General features: G+C 39.5%; 1 protein-coding gene across 10 annotated transcripts in view; it reads left to right on the top strand.

The window, feature by feature from the left end:
* The window catches only part of LOC112977285 (bifunctional heparan sulfate N-deacetylase/N-sulfotransferase 4), a 168,726-nt gene that overhangs the window by 84,853 nt on the left and 62,605 nt on the right, over positions 1 to 21,268 (top strand). For all 10 annotated transcript variants that reach the window (XR_003257434.1, XR_003257433.1, XR_003257438.1 and 7 more), the window contains 2 exons: positions 15,438 to 15,525; positions 20,550 to 20,704. Coding sequence is in view for 1 of the 10 variants with exons in the window: in XM_026089463.1 (XP_025945248.1) it covers positions 15,438 to 15,525; positions 20,550 to 20,704 (243 nt within the window). In the remaining 9 variants the exon portion in view is untranslated. The remainder of the gene's footprint in view (positions 1 to 15,437; positions 15,526 to 20,549; positions 20,705 to 21,268) is intronic.

Genomic DNA, 21,268 nt, shown 5'->3' with positions numbered 1-21,268 from the left:
ACTGCCAGTACATTATCAGGAAATAAAAGCTACCCATCACTGTTGTCAATATTGCAAGGTGGGTGTTACAGGGGAGCTTCCTGCTAAAAACCTGGAGGGTTTTATTCTTAGCCTTCAGGCAGTAGGTGCATTTCCAAGCTGCGCAACAAGAGGGTAAGCAGGCAGAGTCTCATGACTAATGACATGTTGTGATGTGTTTACTTAATATAAGGAAACCTTTGTCATTGATGATACATACATTGATTTCACAAATACAGTAAGATGCTGGAGGGTAGTTTAGAAATTCCCAAAGATCAGGATCTTTGCTGAGACATGGGTATATAATTACCCCCAAGTTACACTTTTTCTCTCTTTCCAAGATTYCATGAAGGGAAAAAAGGAAATTCCCTTATGTTCCCTACTGTGTTGATATTTATAGCAAACTAAGCCATAAGGAAAAGGAAAATACCTTTAGAAAAGGGAGATCTGCTTTACCACTGTTGCTATGTTTTATGTTGGGGGACAGCCAACAACGCCCTGCATTCTCTGAATGCAATAGAGAAGTCTGCCGACGTGAGGGTAGAGTATGATGCCACGGTGCTGTCTGGAGACCCTGTTAGCCCTCACCAGCTTGGAAACAGCCTGAGTAAAATTACCTGAAGGGCTTAACTGACTGAATGTGTTGGGGAAGAATTTTTGGCTGAATCATGGACTTGCATAACTGCTTGTCCTCGTTTCCCTCTGCTGGTACATTGGACAATTTTGTGTTACGCCAATGTAAGAAAACAAGCTTGTGAAAGTGGTAAGCTGCAGTTCACTGTGATATAGATATGCCCATGTACGCAAAAAGGCTGGAAAGGACTCACCATAGGACAGTCAAAAGAAATCCAATCTGCTAAGTTCCCTCTGCCATTAAACTGAYCACAAAACAGCTGATATGCTTTATATAGAAATATTCTGGTTTTAGTAACCTCAGTGGCTTATAGTACAACCAAGTTAGACATCTTTAAAATAAGACTGATGGTCATGACTATCTTCTAGGATCACTGACAGTAATTAACAGCATGGTATGCTTCATAAAAACAGTCCTGAAAGTATTAAAGGTTAAAGGTGCCTTTGAACAGTCATAAAATACAGGAAAGGGGAAGGGAAAGGGGAAGAGGAAAGGCAAATGGAAGGACCCGGTCTCAAAACACGCTATGGTCACTTCTGCTATATCCCTTTTATTTGCTGGTGTTGCAGCCCCCAAACAGCAAAGATTTGGGGCATGCTAAACCCTGAAAGAGGAGAGAGGGGGCAAAGAAGGGAGGATATAGAGTCCATAGAAGAGCTCAAGGAATAAGGAAGACTTTCCACAGTAGAAAAGTATCACATATCTTTAAGCTCTGGTATTGTTTCTCATCTTACAGTTTCAAATTCTTTTCAGAATTGAAATAACCCTTGCCAAATAATCCCATTTGGGTAGCAGAGCATTAGCCAAGTAGAAGCTATCAGAACAATTCGCTATTTACGATTTTTAAACAGCTGTTTCCATATAAAATAAAATTATGGCACTCCCCCACAGCTAGGAGAATAATAGAACCTCTCACTTCAAAAGTGGGTAGAAATTTAGTGTAACATGTATAATTAAAAGGTAGATATTTTGTTGAACATATTTTTCTCTGTTTAATGATCCTAAGTTACATGGATTCGTATTTTACATGACAAATAGCTGCGCAGCTTACAATGAGAATATGTAGAGAGAAAAGTACTACCTATAGTGATTAAAGCAACTAGCTTTAAAAGTTGACTGTCTCAGTAATGTCACTTTTAGCTTGCCACCTCAATGCATGAGAATGGCTTTAAAATAGGAAAAATTTTAACATAAAACAACTTGTCCTTTAGTTTCTGAGGTAATACTGTGAAGGTGTATAATGTTCTAGTGAGCTTTCTTTGCTGTTTGTAAGTGCTAGAAACTTTATTCATCATAAAGATTGACAGCTGATATTCTCATATATGTGAGAATATAAAAAACAAAAATATCAAATATTGTAAGATTTATGAAAGGATCACAAATCTTAGTAGCACTGATTTTCACTATATTATTTTCTTTAGATGTTATTGTGCTTGAACGACATTTCCTTCTTCTAGGGTGTGGTCTGAAGCTTTGACCCAAAAAAATATTACCTATGAAAGGCTCTGATACCATGAGTGTAAGTACTCACACAAACAGTAAGTTGGGGAAAAGAATAAGAAATTCCAAAATTATTTTATCWTCCAAATATAGACCTCTTCCAATAACAAGAAAACTTGCATAGTAAAAAACATCAATAAACACACTCTGATTAAAAAACACTTGCTAGAAGTGTTTACTCTTTGCTCCAAATAATTCACTTTGTGTATTTATGGCATAGCACAGCGTTCTTCCTGTGTAATCCAGAAAAGCAGGGACAGAGAGCCTGAACAGAGCCCGAGCATGCCTTTCTAACAGGAAATATTTTGAAGAAGCGTGACACTTGGAGAAGCTCAATGGATTCCAGTAGCARAAAAGGTTGCTTGTCAGAAGCAGTTTTAGGAGCCCTGGGGATAAGTCATCCCTGTCAAAAATGATTTAGCAGCATCTAGAAAGGGGAGAGCTCCATTAGACGCTCGGAAATTCATCCAAATCCTCTTTTCACTCCAGCGGCAGGATTTTGAGAGGAGACCTCCCACCGCCAGGGTCGGGCATGAGGACCTCCCCAGCTGGAGGCCCCACACAGCACCCACGAGCCACCGCAGAGGCCTGCTGTGCTCCCAGCGCAGCTGGCTTTCTGCAAGCACTGACATAATGCTAGGCTAGGAAGGCCAGAGGGGACCGTTAGGATAGTTTGGTGTGACATCCTAAATAACGCAGGGCGCAGAGTTTCATCCAGTAATTTGTGCATCAAATGTCATCTATCGCTACCTGCAGAGGAAGCCTGGACCTATCTGCCGCTCCTGGATCTCCCTTTATTTTTGTCTGCCAGATTGAAGAGCTCACTGCTATCAGAAGTTTTCTTCCCTGGCAGTCACTAGAAGTGTTAAGAGAGTTCTTAATACTTTTGGCCAAATACTTGATACTGCTTTAATATCTTAATAAAAGCAGGGCTTTTTCCAGATCTCCAATCCAGACTGATCTGAGGAAGTGCAGTACTTCAGATTTGCTCTGGGTACACTTTTCCTACATTTTGGAAAGGTCTGATAATACTCTTTAACCATACATCTGCAGTCTGAGGCGTTTCCTCTGGCTCTCAGCTTATAGAGATTTGTTCTCACATTTACCTAAAACAATTTGATTTTATGATGAAGTATCCTACTGAAACCATTGAAATGGTTCATTTTAAGTTTATCAGCCTCATTTGGTGATCTGGCTAGATTTTATTGGAAAACATATGGCCTTTGATGTTACCGTTTGAGAGAATTAAATAGAATAAAAACATTAAYGGAGTTTGAGAGAGAAAAGGAAGATGAACAAAACTTACTATGGATGTTGCCATTTTGCTTTGGATCTTCAGGTGTCCTTCTCTGGACAGCTTCCTACGCTCTTCAAGCACTGGGAAGGATAAGAAAGCAATGGTATTTAAGCAGCAGGATTTTCTGGGCTGGAGGGATTTGGAACCCACTCACAAAGGAAAAACACGCTTTATTTCCCTCTACTCCAACTTGAAACCACTAAGACATGGGGGTGGCAGGAAGAGCCTGAACTCTGGCAAAAGACATGAGCACGGTGTGAACTGAGACCATTTCCCTTGCACTTCCTTTCTGTTTTACAGAAACCCCCAAACAGTTAACAAACACAATCAAAACACCCCAGTGAGCTGCCTGCACAATGCAAGACGGCATTATGGAGAAGGAAGAAGGGTCAAAAACATTAAGCTCCACTAGTGAAGTATCACACGTCTGAAAAGCTGGAAAGGGCGACAAGTCCAGTGCTATTCAAAGTACATCTTTAATGGCCAAGTCTTTGAGAGCTGCAGTTCTCAGAATGACCAGCTAAAATACGGGAAGCTCCACCACACTGCCGGGGAAGCTGGGTGATAAGAGTTTCTTAGCGAGTTTGCCTTTTGTTAGAGGACAAAGCAAAATGCTGTGTTGGCACGAATGTGTGTGAGTCTACTCAATTTGAGGGACTCCAGCTCTAGCACAGTTACACGCTCTACAGTCTGCAGCCAGATGTCTAATTGCAATCAATTGCAGATAAAAGGGGAACTATAAAACTAACATGTTGATTAACTATAATTTGAAGTTTCTGTAAAATACAGGCATTATGAGATCACTAGAAAGAAATGCAAAGGAGACTTTATGCGACATGGTTATATTATTTGTAATTCTTCGGAGAAATACACCACCACRTTTAAAGACACCCCTTGCCAAACTTTAAGGCATTACTTTGTCCACAAAGAATGCCAGAAGAAGATTTTATCCCTCTGCTGCAAGGCATACTCTTATTTACAGTACAAATATGCTGCAAGGCATACACTTTCTTAAAGTACAAATAAGAGTGACTTTTTTTTGTTTTTGTTTTTTTTAAACCTGTTTAGGAATCTACCTTCCCCTCCACCAAAATATGGCACAGTGAAATAGATGGGCAAGATCAGACTGGGAAGGGAAAACTCTTGCTGCCCATCTTCTTTCTCTCACCTATCTCCAAAGCCCATGGGAGCACCTCAGCACACTGTCAGGGTTTATCCCATCCGTAGCAGCTTGGGCATTCATAGCTTGGGCACCATAAGCCATTGGTCTAGGCCACCTGGTTTCTGATTTTTACAGGGAGGGTGGGAATGTGCAGACTTTCAAAGGGCAAGAAATAACAGACTCCAGAGACGCCTCCCGGATAGGTGCTAGAAAAGATGTGAAAGATCAGTGTGAATGATCTGAGGCCGAATACTGGGATTCCTGTTCTCATCAGAAGGGTTTATAAGGAAAAGCAGCACCTAATGATGAGAAAGACAATGAAATTGCAGGAGTCTGCATGCTGAGAATATGATTTCAAAAATATCTGTTCACAGACAAAAAGTGCCCAAGAGAGCCATGATTCTACTCTGTCCTTCTTCATTTAGGTATTTCTGACACCCCCATTTTTCACCACTGACAACAAGAACAGGACCAGAGACAGAGTAACTGCTCTGGTTTCCTTGTTACCCCTTTCCAGTCAGAAAGTTTTGGAAGCCCTTGATTTAAACGTAGGGAGGCATCCTCATGGAAGCCACTGGTTATATCTATCACAGCACAAACACGCCCATTCTGCAAACTGAAGGACAGACCTGAATTTTGAATACATCACCTCTGTTCCAACCTTTCTTTTATGATTGAGAGTGTGTTAAAAAAATCTTAATACTGCCACAAAGCATCTACATCAGTTAGATTTTAAGCAGTAAATTTAAAGTATAATTTTGAGAGTGTTGGTAGGAGTTCAGAATCTTGAGATAAATGTCTATGATGAGAATTTTAAGGGATTTTTGTTTTTATGACAAGGTTACCCCAGTAAATGATTTCCTGATTAAACCTTAGTACATCCAAATGCAGAAATTTAAAARGGCAGATAAGGTGGCTTCCGTTAGTCCAGCTCTTAAATAATTTGTAACAACTGATTGCCCACCCTCAATAATTTTCTTTGCAATTCTGAACAGCTAAGAAACAAGTGAAAGAAAGATAACATATATACCTAACAGAAAATACAGTTGTTAATGTTATTTTACCTTTGCTATGTATTTGTATTGTGCCAAAGAAGGGGACATCTTGATCTTTTTTGGCATCTCCTAAGCGTTACACAAAAGGAAATCATAAATATCAGTCTCTGCATTTTACTATTAGTGACATGCAGCACAGTGACTGACACCAATAAAATTTGCTACAATAGAGATCGTTGCACATGGATTTTTGATTAGCATACTATTTTAATCCTGATGTTGTCCGTTTAAAGCTTTGAGATTGTTTCCTGTTCGATATTTATTTATTTTTAAATCTGCTGTGATTGATCAAAGCTAGACCGTGGTTCTGTCTCGGTGTTGCTGGCTGTTCTCATGCTAGCATTCAAACAGAATTACAGATGGACAAACTCTGCCTGCCTTGTGCAGAGTCGGTACGGGGAAATATCTTCTCTTTCCTTTGCATGACTTTTACACTGGTCTGTAGTTGAAGGGAGTATTGGAGCTGGGGATTTTTACTCTCTGGAGAGCATACAGTCTCTGAAATGGGTAAGGAACAGCAGAAAACAGTGCAAGGCTGTAGCTGGTGCTCCGTAGGCAGCAGCCAACACAACCACCAGACTGCAAAGAGAAACAACCTTCGTCCCCGCTGAAGGGCTGGGAACATGGGTCCTGGGAGCGAGAGCCGTGCGCTGCCCCACATACAGCATGGCCATGCTGGCTGCCTCTCGCACAGGGAGGAAGACTGCATTTGCTGTAGACTATGGGCAGAAGAAAGCAGGTTAGCAACAGGGCAGTATCCCACCACTGAGATCTGGCATGAACTCAAACCCAAAAGTAGAGTGTGGGACCAAATTCAGATGTGGATCCAAGCACGAGTCATGCAGGCCCTTAACTCTGAGAGGGGAAGGAACAGCACAGAAATCTGTAAGCTGAACCCATTTTTCTGGCTAGTATCTCTGAAGAGCTGCCTTTACTGGTGCTGCTCAAAGGCAACGACCCTGTTGCAGCTGAACAGATGAGAAAAGAGTTATAGTTGGAAAATCTGACATTTCAGCATTATATTTTCCAGTGYGGTCTGCAACAACAGGAGGAGGAAATATTGATGGACCTTATGTAGGTTCTTCAGTTCCTTCCAAGAAAGCTGAACTATTAACCCAGCTGTTAAAATCTGGTTCACATGATAAACATGTAGCTGTGATGTTGCCAATGTTGATATTGCTGCCACATTACAAACAAGGCAGCAGAGGCCGTGCCTTTGCAAGGAATGTGTACCTGGCTTGCAGTCTTGTTCAGAGAGCAAAATACTTTCCATGTTTTTTCTTTTAGAGAGCGGATGGGCTGGGAGAAGATGGGAGAAMAATTTAAATTAGATTAAGCTTTCCAGATCACGTTTGTTTTAAAGACTGAACCAAAAATCCCCACTTTTTAGCTGGCAGAACACCTTTTCCTGATTCCAAGCCTGAATAGCGCTTCCTTGAGAAATCTCCTATGCTGAAAATGCTTAAGCTTCTGAAAAATCAGAAGAGATAAGAAGTAAGCTCTAAAAACCTTTACTGCACTGCTAAAAGTGCAACAGGTGACTCTGTCACTGATGTATGGGCCCTGCAGAGCATGGGGGCTCRTCCTGTGGCAGGGCTAGGGCCATGCAGCAACCCTGTCCTGCCACCATGGTTTGGGCACATGCTGCTTTTACCCCCTCCAAGATTTGCCAGTAGAGCTAGTTAGTATCCCTAAAAAATCCTTCAGAGTGGAAGTGATTTATATTAAAGACCCTCAGTGATTTCCCATAGGCCATAAATCTTTTTCTGCAGATAACGGCGACACAGAGCAGCAATCATTGTCGGCAGCTGACTGCTGCAGCCATGTCCCTGCTCYGACAGCCCCGCAGGCAGGTCCACGGCTGCTCAGCTCCATGTCCAATGCCTTCCCGTCTTCCCCAGTGAGCTACAGCTGATTACTCAGAAGGGTTGCATCGACTCTTTGATGCGGCCCTGGTTAAAATAAAACCTTGCTTCACATCAGTGCTGCTTATTTTGTATTTATATTTTTTGCCCTGTTAGGTAGACTGTCCCCTTGCTCTTCATTTGAGCTTTTTGCTGCTAGATCTTCTAACAAGTGCAAGATCCTTGACTGTGAATTCCCATCTTCAAAATAAAGAAAGAGAATTGCAGTGGCTRTTTGCTGCATGCATGGGTGTGCAGCTGGCCAAAGTACCCTCTCACTGTCAGAGTATCATGCCACTGTCATAGCATCATCCCTTCTATAGTACTTAACCAAAAGCCACTTCCTGAACTCTGAAGTAATGCTATTAGCCAGTTAGTCTTGAGTAGCTGGTAAATTTGGTGCAGTATTGCTCATCTCACTCAGCTGAACCTAGTTAAACCTTTACTGGAACAGATGCATCTCTCTGTGCTGAACTGTATGCATTTAGACTGCTGACAGTTTTCTGACTTTAGGAGGGAGTTACGAAATAGCAGCAGAGGTAGACCTGATAAACTGTGTATTCTGCTCATAAAGGAAAAATAAACTCTTCTGTTTGCAATAAACATATTACATATGAGCTCAAAACATGACTTTTTTCTTCCTTCAAATAAAGCCCCATATCCTCTCAGACCTCACACTAAGATGACTAACTCAAGGGAATTGCTGAACAGACTCAAGTAATAGCTCTATAATAGAAAATAGATCTGCAGACAGAGCTGGCTGTGCTCAGTATCATCAGAGACCTTCCTATTAATTATTTATGTAGCATTATAGATTAGCATAGTACTTCACAGAAATAAATACAAAAAACAAGTAAAGTCACATCTTACTAACTTAGGGCAATGGCTGAACCATTACTGGCCCAGCTGGCTGTGGCAAGCGGTCTGCAGCCAGTGCTTGGACTTGCATCATTTGTATAATGTATTATATGAAAAATGTCAGAAGAGGGAATGTAAATCTGTGAAGGTCAACACCTGGCAATTGATCTAGGGCCTGGTTAACAGCTCTTCAAATCATTGTTGGCTTAGGATAAATAGTACGAGTGATTTTAAAGATTCCATTAAGGACCTGACTGTAACTTTAACCCCTAAACACCTTTCAAAATCTAGCCAGCAAGTCAATAATGTAAATTCTTTATAATCTCTACACTACATTATTAATAAATTTTCTATTAAAATTGTTTTATAATCATGTGAAGTGGGCTGAAAACCTCACCATACAGAAATCAATGACTCAGCTTCACTGGGGTTATGAATTCACCACTGGATCATGTTTTAAGAAGGGCAGAGGCAGCTGATTAGATTGTCCCCCTTATAACACATATTTGTGGTCCAAACAGAAGGCTGCAGCCCAAGTCGTGATCTCGCAGTGACCCTTCCAATGATGCTAGGTCAGTCATTCAATTTTTAACTTCAATTTTCCTATCAAGAAAATAGTGGCTAACTACTTCATATTAGCKTTATAGGGATAACTGTGGTTAACTGTTTCATAATGGTCCTATGAAGATTACTATGGCTTTGAAGACTACATAAGGCATGGTCAGATTTTTCCTTAGCATAGAATTCAGGGAGAGAAATAGAGCAGGAGGAGGCAATTGAAAGTCACATCCTGACAACAGCTGCTTATACTGGAAAGAAACATTGCTGAATGTATTTTTAGCTTTTTTTCTAAAAATTTACAGTGGGAAATCAAAAGCAAAACTGATACTATGTGGTCATCCAACTTTCCACAGACCACCAGCAAATTGCTGCACAGACCACAGCTTGGGAATGAACCTCAAGGCTATATAACTGCAAAAACATCAAGTACAGATGTAAAGGAACAACAATAAATAAATACATAAAAAGACTTGTTGGTATTAATCAAGCAAGCACAACAGAGGCCTTAGAAAACTGTCTTGAAGTGAAAATTACAGGGCAAAACTTCATCAAATCTTAGAATAATTGAGGCTGGAAATGGTTTCTGGAGGTAGTCTAGTCTAAGTCCCTGCTCAAAGCAGAGGTAACTTCAAAGTTAGTTCAGGTTGCACAGTGTCCAGGTCTGTTTTTAATATCTCAAAGGACAGAGATTCCACAGCCTCTCTGGGCAATCTGTTCCAGTCAAAACTCCTGTTTATTAAGCAGTGTATAAACATTATATATAGGAAAATTTACTGTAAATTAATATCTGTTTTTATATAGTTGCATGTATGTACTGTATATACAAATGAACAGCAATGTGTATATAGAGAGAGCATGTATGCATTTTATGCACACACACACATACATACACAAAAACTTATATTTGAAAGGAAGAAAAAAATGCAGCAGTGGAATCACTACCCAGCACTAGGATCCACTCCCAAATGAATGATGATTTTGAGTAGTGGAAAGTTAGTATATTTTTGACAAAATTCTCAGTCACATCCCTCAGATGGTGATGGGACAACACAACCTTGGCCATGTAGCCCTGAGACRCCAGACACTGGCACATCCTGCCGCATCAGAAGCAATTCCTGGAATGATAAACTGTGGAAATAAAATAATTCAGGATGACAGCAAATTATAGATACACTGAAAAGCAAAAATACCCGACTTCCCCTCTTTCCCTTCATCTCTTTCCAAACCATGTGAATAACTATATCCTTTCTTGTCAGTCCTCCACATCATGCAGTCCTCATGGATGGGCTATTTGGTAATCTGGAATCTCTTTTCCTTGGGCAGCTCTGCCTGGCAAGAGCCCCACGGGAGGGAGACCCCTGGGTGTCTTGGCTCCTGCCATGGAGATGGCAGCCTCCAGTATCTAAGGTCTTCAGCTTTTGCCATTTCCCCAAAYTCACATTCACAGTACCATGTCTGGAAGGCCAAATATATAACCAGGAGCCCAGGAGACCTGAAGACCTAGAATGAAACCAGAGGGCTTCAGGCCCCATGGTGGGGTAATGCTGAGCCCTGCAAAACTTGTGAACATCCTAGACTACTTGTGGTACTCTCAAGCATGTTCAGCAACTTCTGGGAAGAGAAAGATTCCGGAAATGTCTGCAAGTTCAGTTTTGCAGAAGTAATTTTTTAGAGTTTTTATCAGGACATCCTGAGAATTTCAGTTTTCATTCTAAATGATGGTGATTATGTTTTCAAAATGCTAGAATTTTCCTYGAAAAATAATGAGTTGTTCTCACAGACACTAGTGCTGTCTTTCACAAATACTTCTTCTATCTCTAATGCTATTATCTATGATCAAACAGCTTCTCAAATGAGAGGTTCATAAACTGACCTTAGTTAGCCTGTCTTTAAAATGGTGACCAAATATTAAATGCTGTACAACAGACAAGAATCCACATACTACTTCCCATCCCTTTTCTTTAGTTTGCCTGAAGTTTCCACCACGTGTTTTCATAGAAAGGGTTCAGCACTCGCCCTTACGTGCACACACGTACTCACGCAGTTGCATACACCTCTGTGTCACTAAAAACAGCCTGCAATATTGATCACATATGCCTCACTTTCCCCAGTAAGAAATATGAGATTAGTTTTTGTTGGCTCAATTAATCTGGCATCTGTCCTCTGCACCCTATAAATCGTTGCACATGCAAACAAGGGCTCATGCTCTAGCAGTAGTATTGATCGACACAGACCTTTGAGTTAGGAGTAAAGCCTCTTTAATTGCTTTGTCTGACTTTTGCTTTTTACAATGTCTTGGGAAACTAGCTACCATGTTTTACTGTTGTTATCATTTAGCTTAGATCTGGAGTTTCAGTCCCCAGAGAAACACCTTCTTCCTCCAGACTGGCCTGCCCATGCTTGGCTTCAAAAATCAGAAAAAAGTCATTCTTTTAACTTCTCTAAGGATTTGATAACCTCTTCACTTTCCTTAGCCAGAGGTGTTTTGACCTTTAATTAAAAGGAAAATTTGTTGTCTTCCATTCAGAAGGCAGCAAATAATGAACTCATTAAAATGAGGTTAGTGTTCAGGCCTTAGAGCAATAAGAGCTGAAGTCTCATTAGCAGCTAACAATCCAGAACACAGCACATAAATAAACCTAATATGGCAGAGCAAAATGCCTTGGTGCATTAAATTTGAGCAGAATCAAATGTTTACAGTCAGTGATGTCTGGGGCATGAAGTTTTAATGTACTTAATAAAGGAAAGCAAATTGCTTCCTATTAGCCATGAAATGTTACTGCAGAAATTACCCCAAAAAGTTTATTATGTAAATGAAGGATACAGTTATAATTAATGAGGACATTGTAAGAAAATATCACTTCTGCTTAATAGATGCACCAATTATTAAGAATAAAGACATGGCAACTTCAAATCTAATTATATGGATTACTGTAAAATACTGCTGAATGTAAATGCAATATAAAGGAGAAACTGCATCTTGTGGTTGTCATAGAGAGAACCTCATTGACAAAGCAAAGATTGAATTAATAAAATGAAACCCATGAATTTTGAGAGATTCCAGGCAATTTTTATTTGAAAGAACAACTTGGATTACCTTTAAAAAAAACAATTTGCTTTGCTTGGCACTGAGACATGCCTGTTTGACCATATGCAGATGTGCTCCATGGTTCTTTTCTTGGAAAACGATAATTATTTAGCGTGATATATTTAACCGTCCAAAATTAAAACAATGGTAAATTCCAGCTATTGGTTTAAAACATTTCTACATATTCRATGGCAAATTCTAATTGTATTTTCACATGCAAATAGCTTTCCTCCACTTATGGCTGCTTTGAGCTGAAGAAAAAAAAGTCAACCCCCAGACCCTAAGGAAAAGACAGAGCAGAGAGCAATGGTCCCCCGGTGGCAGCAGTCAGCAGGGGTCAGCAYGCAAACGGGATGGGTGGAGTAAAATAAAAATCTTCTGCCCCGTGGGAAGGCTGCCTAAGGCCCAGAAGGTTTCTAGCACAGGATCCCRGGGAAAAGAGCAGGTCCTCTGTTCCCACGCCCCCAAATCCCCCAGCAATGCTGAGGAGTCAGGGGGCCGGAGGAATGCATTTCTGCCCAAGCAGCAGGGTTTGCAGGCATACTCACTCCCGAGTTAAAAACAAGCAGGGATTCACCAACCCGTGCGGGTGAAAGAGGAACGACGGAAGTCGCCTGCTCTTTTCCTGCCATGACACATTTCCATGCTGTGCGCTATTAAGGTCAGTATCTACAGGAGACAACAAAGTTCCCCCTATTTACTGTGTAAAATTACCAGTGAAGGCAGTATGAGTCAGCAGCAATTTTGTCTGAATATAAATTTATTAAAAATAGGGAAAGCAGATCCTAATCACCTACTTTTTTTTTTTTTTAATTAAGGTTGTGGACAATATTATCTCCTCTCTACATACAGGCAAGCAGTGATAAGATGTTTAGACTCACTTATTTGACAATATCCTTTTAGTATTAAAATTAATTGAAGTCATAAAATGAATTTTAGCAGCATATTACTAAAGTTAATATGCATATATGGAAATTGCAGTAAAAACGAGTCTTCAGGACTGAGCCAAATCCAGTTTGAGTGACGGATTTGCCCTTTAGACAGAGAAAAATGCATGACATGCTGCAGGTTATAGGATTTACATCTTAATCCTTGCTCTGTGTTTTAATGAGACCTCACTGGGATGGAATGTTTCTTGCTATCCCCCCCGGTTTTGTGATCTTAAGTGAGATGTGAGCGTGAGGGAAACTGGAAAAAAAACAGTGATATAACGATGTTTGTTTCTCATACTATATGTTAGGTGATAATAATTTCTCAAAGTGTTCTTTCCTCAAACAAAAATTGAGTTGATTTTGCTCAGCCCATCAGTCTTTTTCAACATACATAAAATGCTCTATAACTTGGAAAATTATGTTTTAAAATATAATGACTCAGACTCTAAGCTGATGACTTTAATGGTTTCAATTTAATGCCATTTTATGTCTGCTGGGGATTTTCCTCAATGTCTTAGCTGACAGTCATGTTGATCTCCAAGGTTTTATGTTTTAGTGAATATTTAGTTATGTAGTATGTAAATATAGTGCCACATGTGAAAAAGTCAGAGAAGTGAAATAATCAACTTATTAAATGTCTGACAAGATAGGCTGGAAACCATACCGCTATCTTAGTATTCAATTCTAAAGCATGTGATTCACTGCCATTAGATTGCATTATTCCTTTCCTTTAGCAATGTATTTGCCTTCCTTAAAGCAATGTATTTGTCTTCCTTAAAGCCTAATAAATGTTTATAATAAAAAAATGAAGGCAGATGCACACTTTCTGACAACCTCTTATATTACATCCCCAAGCTGCCTAGCACTCACATGATGCCTCTTTAGAAGATGACTGCTAGCAAATGAAGCTTCAGAAGAGCCTTGTGCTCAAATGCACGTGGCTTCCAAATATGTGTTGTAATTAGCGTGTGGTCAGTAACTCTGAAAAGTGAATGGCCTCCTGCAAACGCTGACAGTAGCTGCCAGCGCCTCCAAACTCACTGCAGTGCAAAGGAAAATATGACAAATAGTGACACCACAGAAACTGACCTGTTTTATTTGGCTCCACTGTGGAATAGGATTGCGTATCATTCATATCTCAATTTCTTAAACTCCACCTGTTTCATTATTTACAATGGACTGACTGTATTTTTGGTTTATGGTCACAGCTATTTCACATTTTGAAAAATTTAGATCAGTGGGTTAAGTAAAAAGGTGATGCCATTTTCCTGTAATGTTAAGTGATATTACTAATGACCATACCAAATGTAATCTTAACAAATGAAAGGAAACATTAGCTGGAGTTGGGCTATAAGTAAACCACTGTGTTCATTTTGTCTTTGAACTGTGGAAGAACATGTATATTTGATCAATAGAAATGTTATTAATAGATAATGGGAAAAGTTTGCAAGAGCCACGTAATGGAGACATGGAAGATTGATGAAAACAGAACTTATAAACCATTCAGCATTGCCTGGACCAAGAAGGGGATAAATGCACTATCCATATTGCATATGTAGCATGTCCAGCATTACATGGGTTGATGGTTCAAAGCGGACAGATGTCTGTGTAGAGAGGATTATCTTTAGGAGCAGTGAAGAGTTAAAGTCTTAACAGTGAATCTAGATAGCTCATGGAGACTGATCCACTAGCTTTTCTCTTTTGCTGGTGGTCTATTTGGGACAAGTTGGAAATATGTTTGTGAAACAAACTGGATAGGTAACACAAGTCTACACCCATTTCTTGTATAAGCAATATCCTTTTCCTCCGTTTCGTTTAGATTGGTCTTTTCTTTTCCTTGGAGGAGAAAGAATAAACAAGGGTTTAACTGCAGACATGAGAAAATGGACATTACTTTTACCATAGGTCAAAATGGGAGTTTGTTTCATTCATGCTTAAGCCTGAATTTGGTATTGAGACACAATTTAAAATGTTTCTGCAGGTAAGTAAATCCCAAAGCCTCCACATATGGATACAAACTAATAGTCTTATTTTATTTTGAGTTTTAAAACATTTTATTAAGCTTCATTGATAACCCACAATATGAGTGACTTAGYGATTTAGCATTTTGCTGCCCCAAATAGCTGGATTAAAGTCCTGCCATAGATCATGCAAGTAATGCATAGGCTCTTGGTCCAAACTATGAAACTGTCACATAGTTTGGTACTTAAGTACTATTAACAGCATTGCTAGACCATCAAATTCTGAAGGCTCAAATAATGCTTGTAGTAACAGTCTAAAAAAAAAAAAAAGCCCCAAAATAAAATGTGAAACATTTAACAGAATCTTCTTTTTGTATCTCCTCAGTATGACACAATTTTTAAAATGAGGCATTCCAAAACTTTATATTTATTTTTCTAAATGCATGTTAATTTCTTATTTATTTCAGGCTTTACTAGAGACTCAAAATTTACTGCGCACTCAGGTTGCAAATTTTACCTTCAACCTTGGATTTTCAGGAAAATTTTACCACACAGGTAAGAAGGAACTTCATGCTCTCAGGTAGCCACAGTTAAATAGGTAATAGGATTTTAAACCTAACTTTAAATGTGCCCTCTTTAAATAACATTTTGGCTCAGTGGAGCAATGGGAAATATGTGCTCCACTATTTTAGGCATTCAGGGTCTAATTTGCTGTCCACTGGGGCAATGGTAGGTTACGAATGAGGCTGTATGTTTATGTTTTCGGTGCTTTTCTGAAAGACATGTAGTAGTAAATCTTAGGGACATGAACGAAGCAAATTAGTTGCCAAGAACTCTGTAATTTGCAAAAGGCAGGACAGTGCAGAAGATACACTAAGGTTTTGCCAATATCATAGGTATGATGAAATATAAAACTGAAAAATCATGTCTCAACCTCTAAATAGGCAGAAGTATTTGAATAGGATGCACAAGATTTTGCTATAATTATAAAGATAACCTCTGTCAGTGGTCTGTGAGTTGGGAGGGATGATAAATGGAGAATTATGCAATTTATAAGTGCATTCTTATACTGAGAAAAAGGAAAACAGGATGAAAAGAAATTTCAATTAAATGAATATTGAAGTCATGCTCCTTAGTTACTGCACGCAGTAATAAGCTCCACACACGCACACTGTGTTTTTCTGGAGTATCAGGCACTTTTACATCTCCTCCTCCTGCAGGCTCCCTTCTCTCTTTTGCTCCATTTCTCCCCAGCACAGTGAATGCCCCTTCTATTTTCTCCTTCCTCCCCTTCTTCCTCACACTTCTGCTGCATCTCCACTCCTGCTTCCCTCTGCTGCTGCTGACCTGCCTAGTACTGCTAAGGCAAGAAAAGACTTATTTAGCAACTCACTGCAATGGAGGTGTCTGCTGTCCTTCTCCTTTCCAAACTCTGCACCCTTCTCACCGCTGAAGACCACCTCCAGAAACCTCACCTTCAACCCGCTCAGCCCTCCCCAGCGGGACCCACTGCTCGAGGGGTGCTAAGAAAGCAAGCCGAGAAGCTTATTTGGAGGAGACGAGGAGGCATTAAAGCAGCAAAAATTTGAGAGGAGAAATATAAAAGCTAGGAGTGATACCTCTATCTGTACTGGGCAGCAAAGTAGGTAGGGTAAAGCAGGCAAATGAAGATTATCCATCTCTTGGTGCAGGCATATAGTATTACATCGCTTTTCATTGCCATTATTGGATCACCGAGCAGGTGATCTTACCCAGCTTTTACATTACCATTTCACCACCAGTTAGGAGAGTACGTAAGAGCCTGGGAGATGAGAAGGTATTTGAAGGATGAGCAGAGAAAAGGCCACCAAAATTATGTGTTTGTGTGTATCACTGTTGCTCTTAAACACCACTGCTTAAGTCCAGGCTGTTTCCCCCTTGAGCAAGCACATAATGTGAAACAGCTGCTGCCCAGAAAACCTTACAGACTAAAGATGTAGGCTGTAGAGTCTGAGAAAAATGAGGTACAGAGAGATGGAATTATTTGCCTGAAGTCATATAACAAGCCAGTGGCAGACCTGTGATTAGAGAGCAACTCAGGAGAAAGACCTTCAGCATTCTGCTCACTTTATCTTGACCTGCCTGTATAGTTATTTCTTGTGGAGATTAATTGGACATATATGTAATATAGCAAAACAAACAAAAACAGCCCAAGGCTCTTAGCTACTCTAAAGGTAGGATGCTGCTTTACTGTGGCCATCTGCAGAGTAAAGCTGGCATCAGTCATTGCAATGTCCACCTCAGAGAAAGATAATTCAGGGAGCRAAGGAGGTGTGGAAAGAGATAATTATAAATTCTGTAATGTACTGAGTAGTGGCTGGCACAAAACATACAGCTTTCTACAAAATCAGACCCCCAACTCCTCTTTGTCGATCCCAATAGCCTCCATATGCCACCCAGTTTCCTTAATGACAAAGTCAGTTCCTATCCAGTCTACAGGTTTCCTCACCCACATGATACGACTGTGACCAATTTCAGATTTGCAGCTGCTGCAGGGAGGTAAAACAGGAGAATGTGTGTATGCCTGTTCTCCTAAGGCTCTCAAGGCTTACAAAAATAGCACAAAACTACTTAATGAGTTGAAGCATGTCATTGCTTCCATTAAGGGACCTGCTGCAGTCTGTACTCAGTGATGCATCTGAGTTTTTAAGCAAGCACTTCATTTACAGGTTGGTGGTAGTGTTTTGTCATATCAGCTTAGTGGAAACCTTTCAAAGTATTCTCCATGCAATATACACTTTATTGACTCATTATAAGTAAAACTTGGAAAGGTATTCTTTAATTACTGTAAATGTGGCTTGTTTACCCAGAGAGGCTTTTAGTATCAGATATTCAACGTATTTTATTAGCACTCTGAAACTGCTGTGCCTTATTGACTTCCTTAATGCACAATTTTGCTCTCCTTTCCAAAACTTGGATCATTTTCAAACTACAAGAGGGGAGTTCACCATGGGAATGAGTTGGCAGATTAAACAGACATTTTCATCAAAAGATGTTGCTGACACCTGTACTACAAATACCAATTTTTGTTGGTATGTCTACATGCAATTATAATAGCGGACATATCAGCCTCACTACTTGTTTTCTTAATGCCGCCACCATTCCTTTTTATAGCACTGCTATACTATATACTGTAGATGAAGGATGTTAGCAAAAACTTACTAGTGTCTATTAGTTTTAGCACTTATTTTCTGTTTGTTTATGATGTGGCTATATAAATTAAGACGTTCTCAGGATCTGCAATTAAAACTTCTGAGATTATCAATAATAAACTTCAAAATTAGTTTGAGTTTTGAGCTCAAAAGAGACACCTAAGTTATAGTTCTGGTTTTAAAGTGTGGGATTATTTATTATGTGTAAACAAACTTTGAATAATTACCTGCCTGTGCAAAGTGCACACTGCGTCTCAAAGTAGTTATATGCTCACCTCTGATTATAGGTCTACTRTATTTTTCAGATTTCACATTAAAATGAAGATAGAAAGTCACATAGATAATGTTGACTGCTCAAGAAATGAAAACTTCAAAATTCCTTGGTTTGCCTCCAATACTCTGAATAAGGTTTTGGGCAAAAATATTTAAAAGATATAAGCACCCATCAAATGGTCTATTGAAACTTTACATTAGTTGTTTCTTTTTTAAGTACCTTTACTTCAGAATTTATAGAATCAAAATGAATTTCTTTTCAGAGGTTCGTAAAGAAAGTTATCCTCAAAAGTAACAACGACAAGTTTTAAACTTGAAACATTTCTGTTCCAGCTCTGCCATTATGAGCTCGTGTTTGTCTAAACTGGAAAGTGCTTTCTCTTATTTAATCTTTGTTATAATTAAAAAAAAAGTTCAGCTTGATGAATTTTATCTAAATGTACAAAGAAATTAGCAGAAAAAATGTGATTAAAATATATTTTTAATAATGAAGCTCTTTCAAAAATCATACTCTACTTCAAACATTAATAAGGCACTAAATTATACTGTGACCTAAATCTCACCTCAGATGATCATAGTTCCATATAAATTTCAACTACCCACTTTTTTCTTTTCATTCCTATCTTCAGTTTTCTACCTTTGGGCTACCAGTGGGATCTTCACTGGCTCCCCAGTTTCCTACCCCTTTCCCTCCTGCCCTGTTTTGAAAACCCACATTAAGTTTCTCTCCTTCTCTGATCACKTTTCCCTTGCACATACGCTCGCCCGGGTGGGTGCATGTGTACCACCTGCCCCAATAAACAAGAGAATGGCCATTCACCAGATCCATACATAGAAATTTATGAAAATTTCTGCTCCATCATGTGAAAGAACTGCCATCACTTCTTTTCAGCAACAAAATACCTAGCAAATGAGGTTGTATTATTTCTCCAGAGGTGCTCCTACCAGCAGAGGCAACTGCATGCTTTCTTACAGCTTGTAGAGTGCTACGAACAGGGAGTAAATTGATTTGATGGCGCTATGAGAAAGTTTCAAAGTAACGCTCTCACTGTGCAGTAGCATTCTTCAAAACACTGCAGAAATGAAAAACAAAAATAAAGAGCTGAAGTGCATGCGCTGAACAGCCACATCTACATGTTCCTGCTTCATACCACAGAAGTAAACAGTGATGTCCACAGAGCATTTTCTTCCAGGGAGCTTTGCAAAACATTGAAAGGCTTGTAAAAAGAAAGCTATCTGTGTTTGCATCAGTAGACAGATTTTGACAAATATTTCTTTGACTGAAGCTAAATAAAAGTACTTAAATTGAAATGATGAAGAAACGAGAAGGAATGCTGCCAATAAACTGAATGTKGTTCAGTAATTTGAGCATGAAGTTATTGAAATGTAACTTTGCCTTTCCTATTTAAAAAAGCACTGGAGACATATGTCTGCAGATGTTGGAAGTAGCATTGCATTATTTCTCAGATGGAAGACTTTCTTTGTTGTAACCACTTCTTGCTTGCTTCTGCCTGAAGCAAATACTGCTCACTAACACAGGTATTTTTATTCTTTTTACTTAAAGAGTAAACTTGGCAAAAATGGAATACTGAACCATAGGAAACATGACATTTAAAAACCCCATTGCCATTACAGTTCCTTTTTTTTCAGCAGATAAACTTTGAAACTACTGCAAACTTTCTTTACACTTTAGCAGAAATTATCAGATTTCAATTTGATGAAGCTAATGTAGCTCCAAGTGAGTGCTGGTTTTGGCCACCCTGGCCAGCTAGCACTGTGCAGTATCCTGAAATACCAAATCAGGTGGATGCGAGTCCATCCAGCCTCCACCTTCATGGGGCAGCCTCAACTTCTAAATACGCCTGGCGTATTACACAACACAGCAGTCAGCCCTTGAAAACTTATCCTTGCTAGAATCACTGTCTATTAATACCATACCAGGAACAGAAAAAAAGAGGCATCTGCCATTCACAATATCATTTCTTTGGCAATGTGCTAGGGCCTGTCTTCAGCAGTGAGACAGAATGAAGCCAAGGACATTAGGTTTTGTGGCAGCCTCTTGGTTTTTTACTTGTTACTGTTATTTTTATTTATTTATTTTTTTCTCTCTTGCAGGCACCGAAGAGGAAGACAAAGGTGATGACCTGTTGTTGAAGTCAGTAGATGAGTTTTGGTGGTTTCCCCATATGTGGAGTCACATGCAGCCTCACCTCTTCCACAACGAGTCATCCCTGGTGGAGCAGATGGTCCTCAACAAAGAATTTGCACTGGTGAGTAAGAGCTACCAGAAGGTGTATGATGTCCAAAAGGTTCATAAGGACACTTTTGCATATATCTCTGCTTTCCAAGCTACTTTTATGTATATATTTATACAGCTATCATACAAATAATAAGAAGCTAAGATTGGAAATTCAGCCCTAAAAGGGCTTTTTGTGACTCCCTCCTTGAACTTGGACTGAATTTTGTCACAGCCTTTTTCACTGACACAGACTTCCCAGCCAGGAAGCAGCCTTTCACCCAGTCAGCCTTGAGAGACCATAGGGACCAGAAGTAATGAAGTCTCTGGCAGATGTCAGCTGACCTTTTGAGCTTTAGGAAAGCGATTATAAAAAGGTTATCAGCTTCCCAAAGTCCAGTTCAAACATCTTCAAAGGCAATGGAGAATGTTTCAGTGAAACCTAAGTGCTGCGTAGGTTTTGTAAGAAAACTCTTGAAGCTAATGAGGTAAATGAGAAGCAAAGCTACTGGGTTTCACAATGCTTTTTTAAGAAGACCTGATAGCTAACCTAGCTGATATTTATTGATAATGTTTAATTTTTGCTTTTTTGTATTGT

This window comes from Apteryx rowi, unplaced genomic scaffold, assembly GCF_003343035.1.
Source record: "Apteryx rowi isolate R43461 unplaced genomic scaffold, aptRow1 scaffold_815, whole genome shotgun sequence".
NCBI lineage: Eukaryota > Metazoa > Chordata > Aves > Apterygiformes > Apterygidae > Apteryx > Apteryx rowi.
Note: the sequence above shows the minus strand (reverse complement) of the source record. Positions and strands in the feature narration are given on the sequence as shown.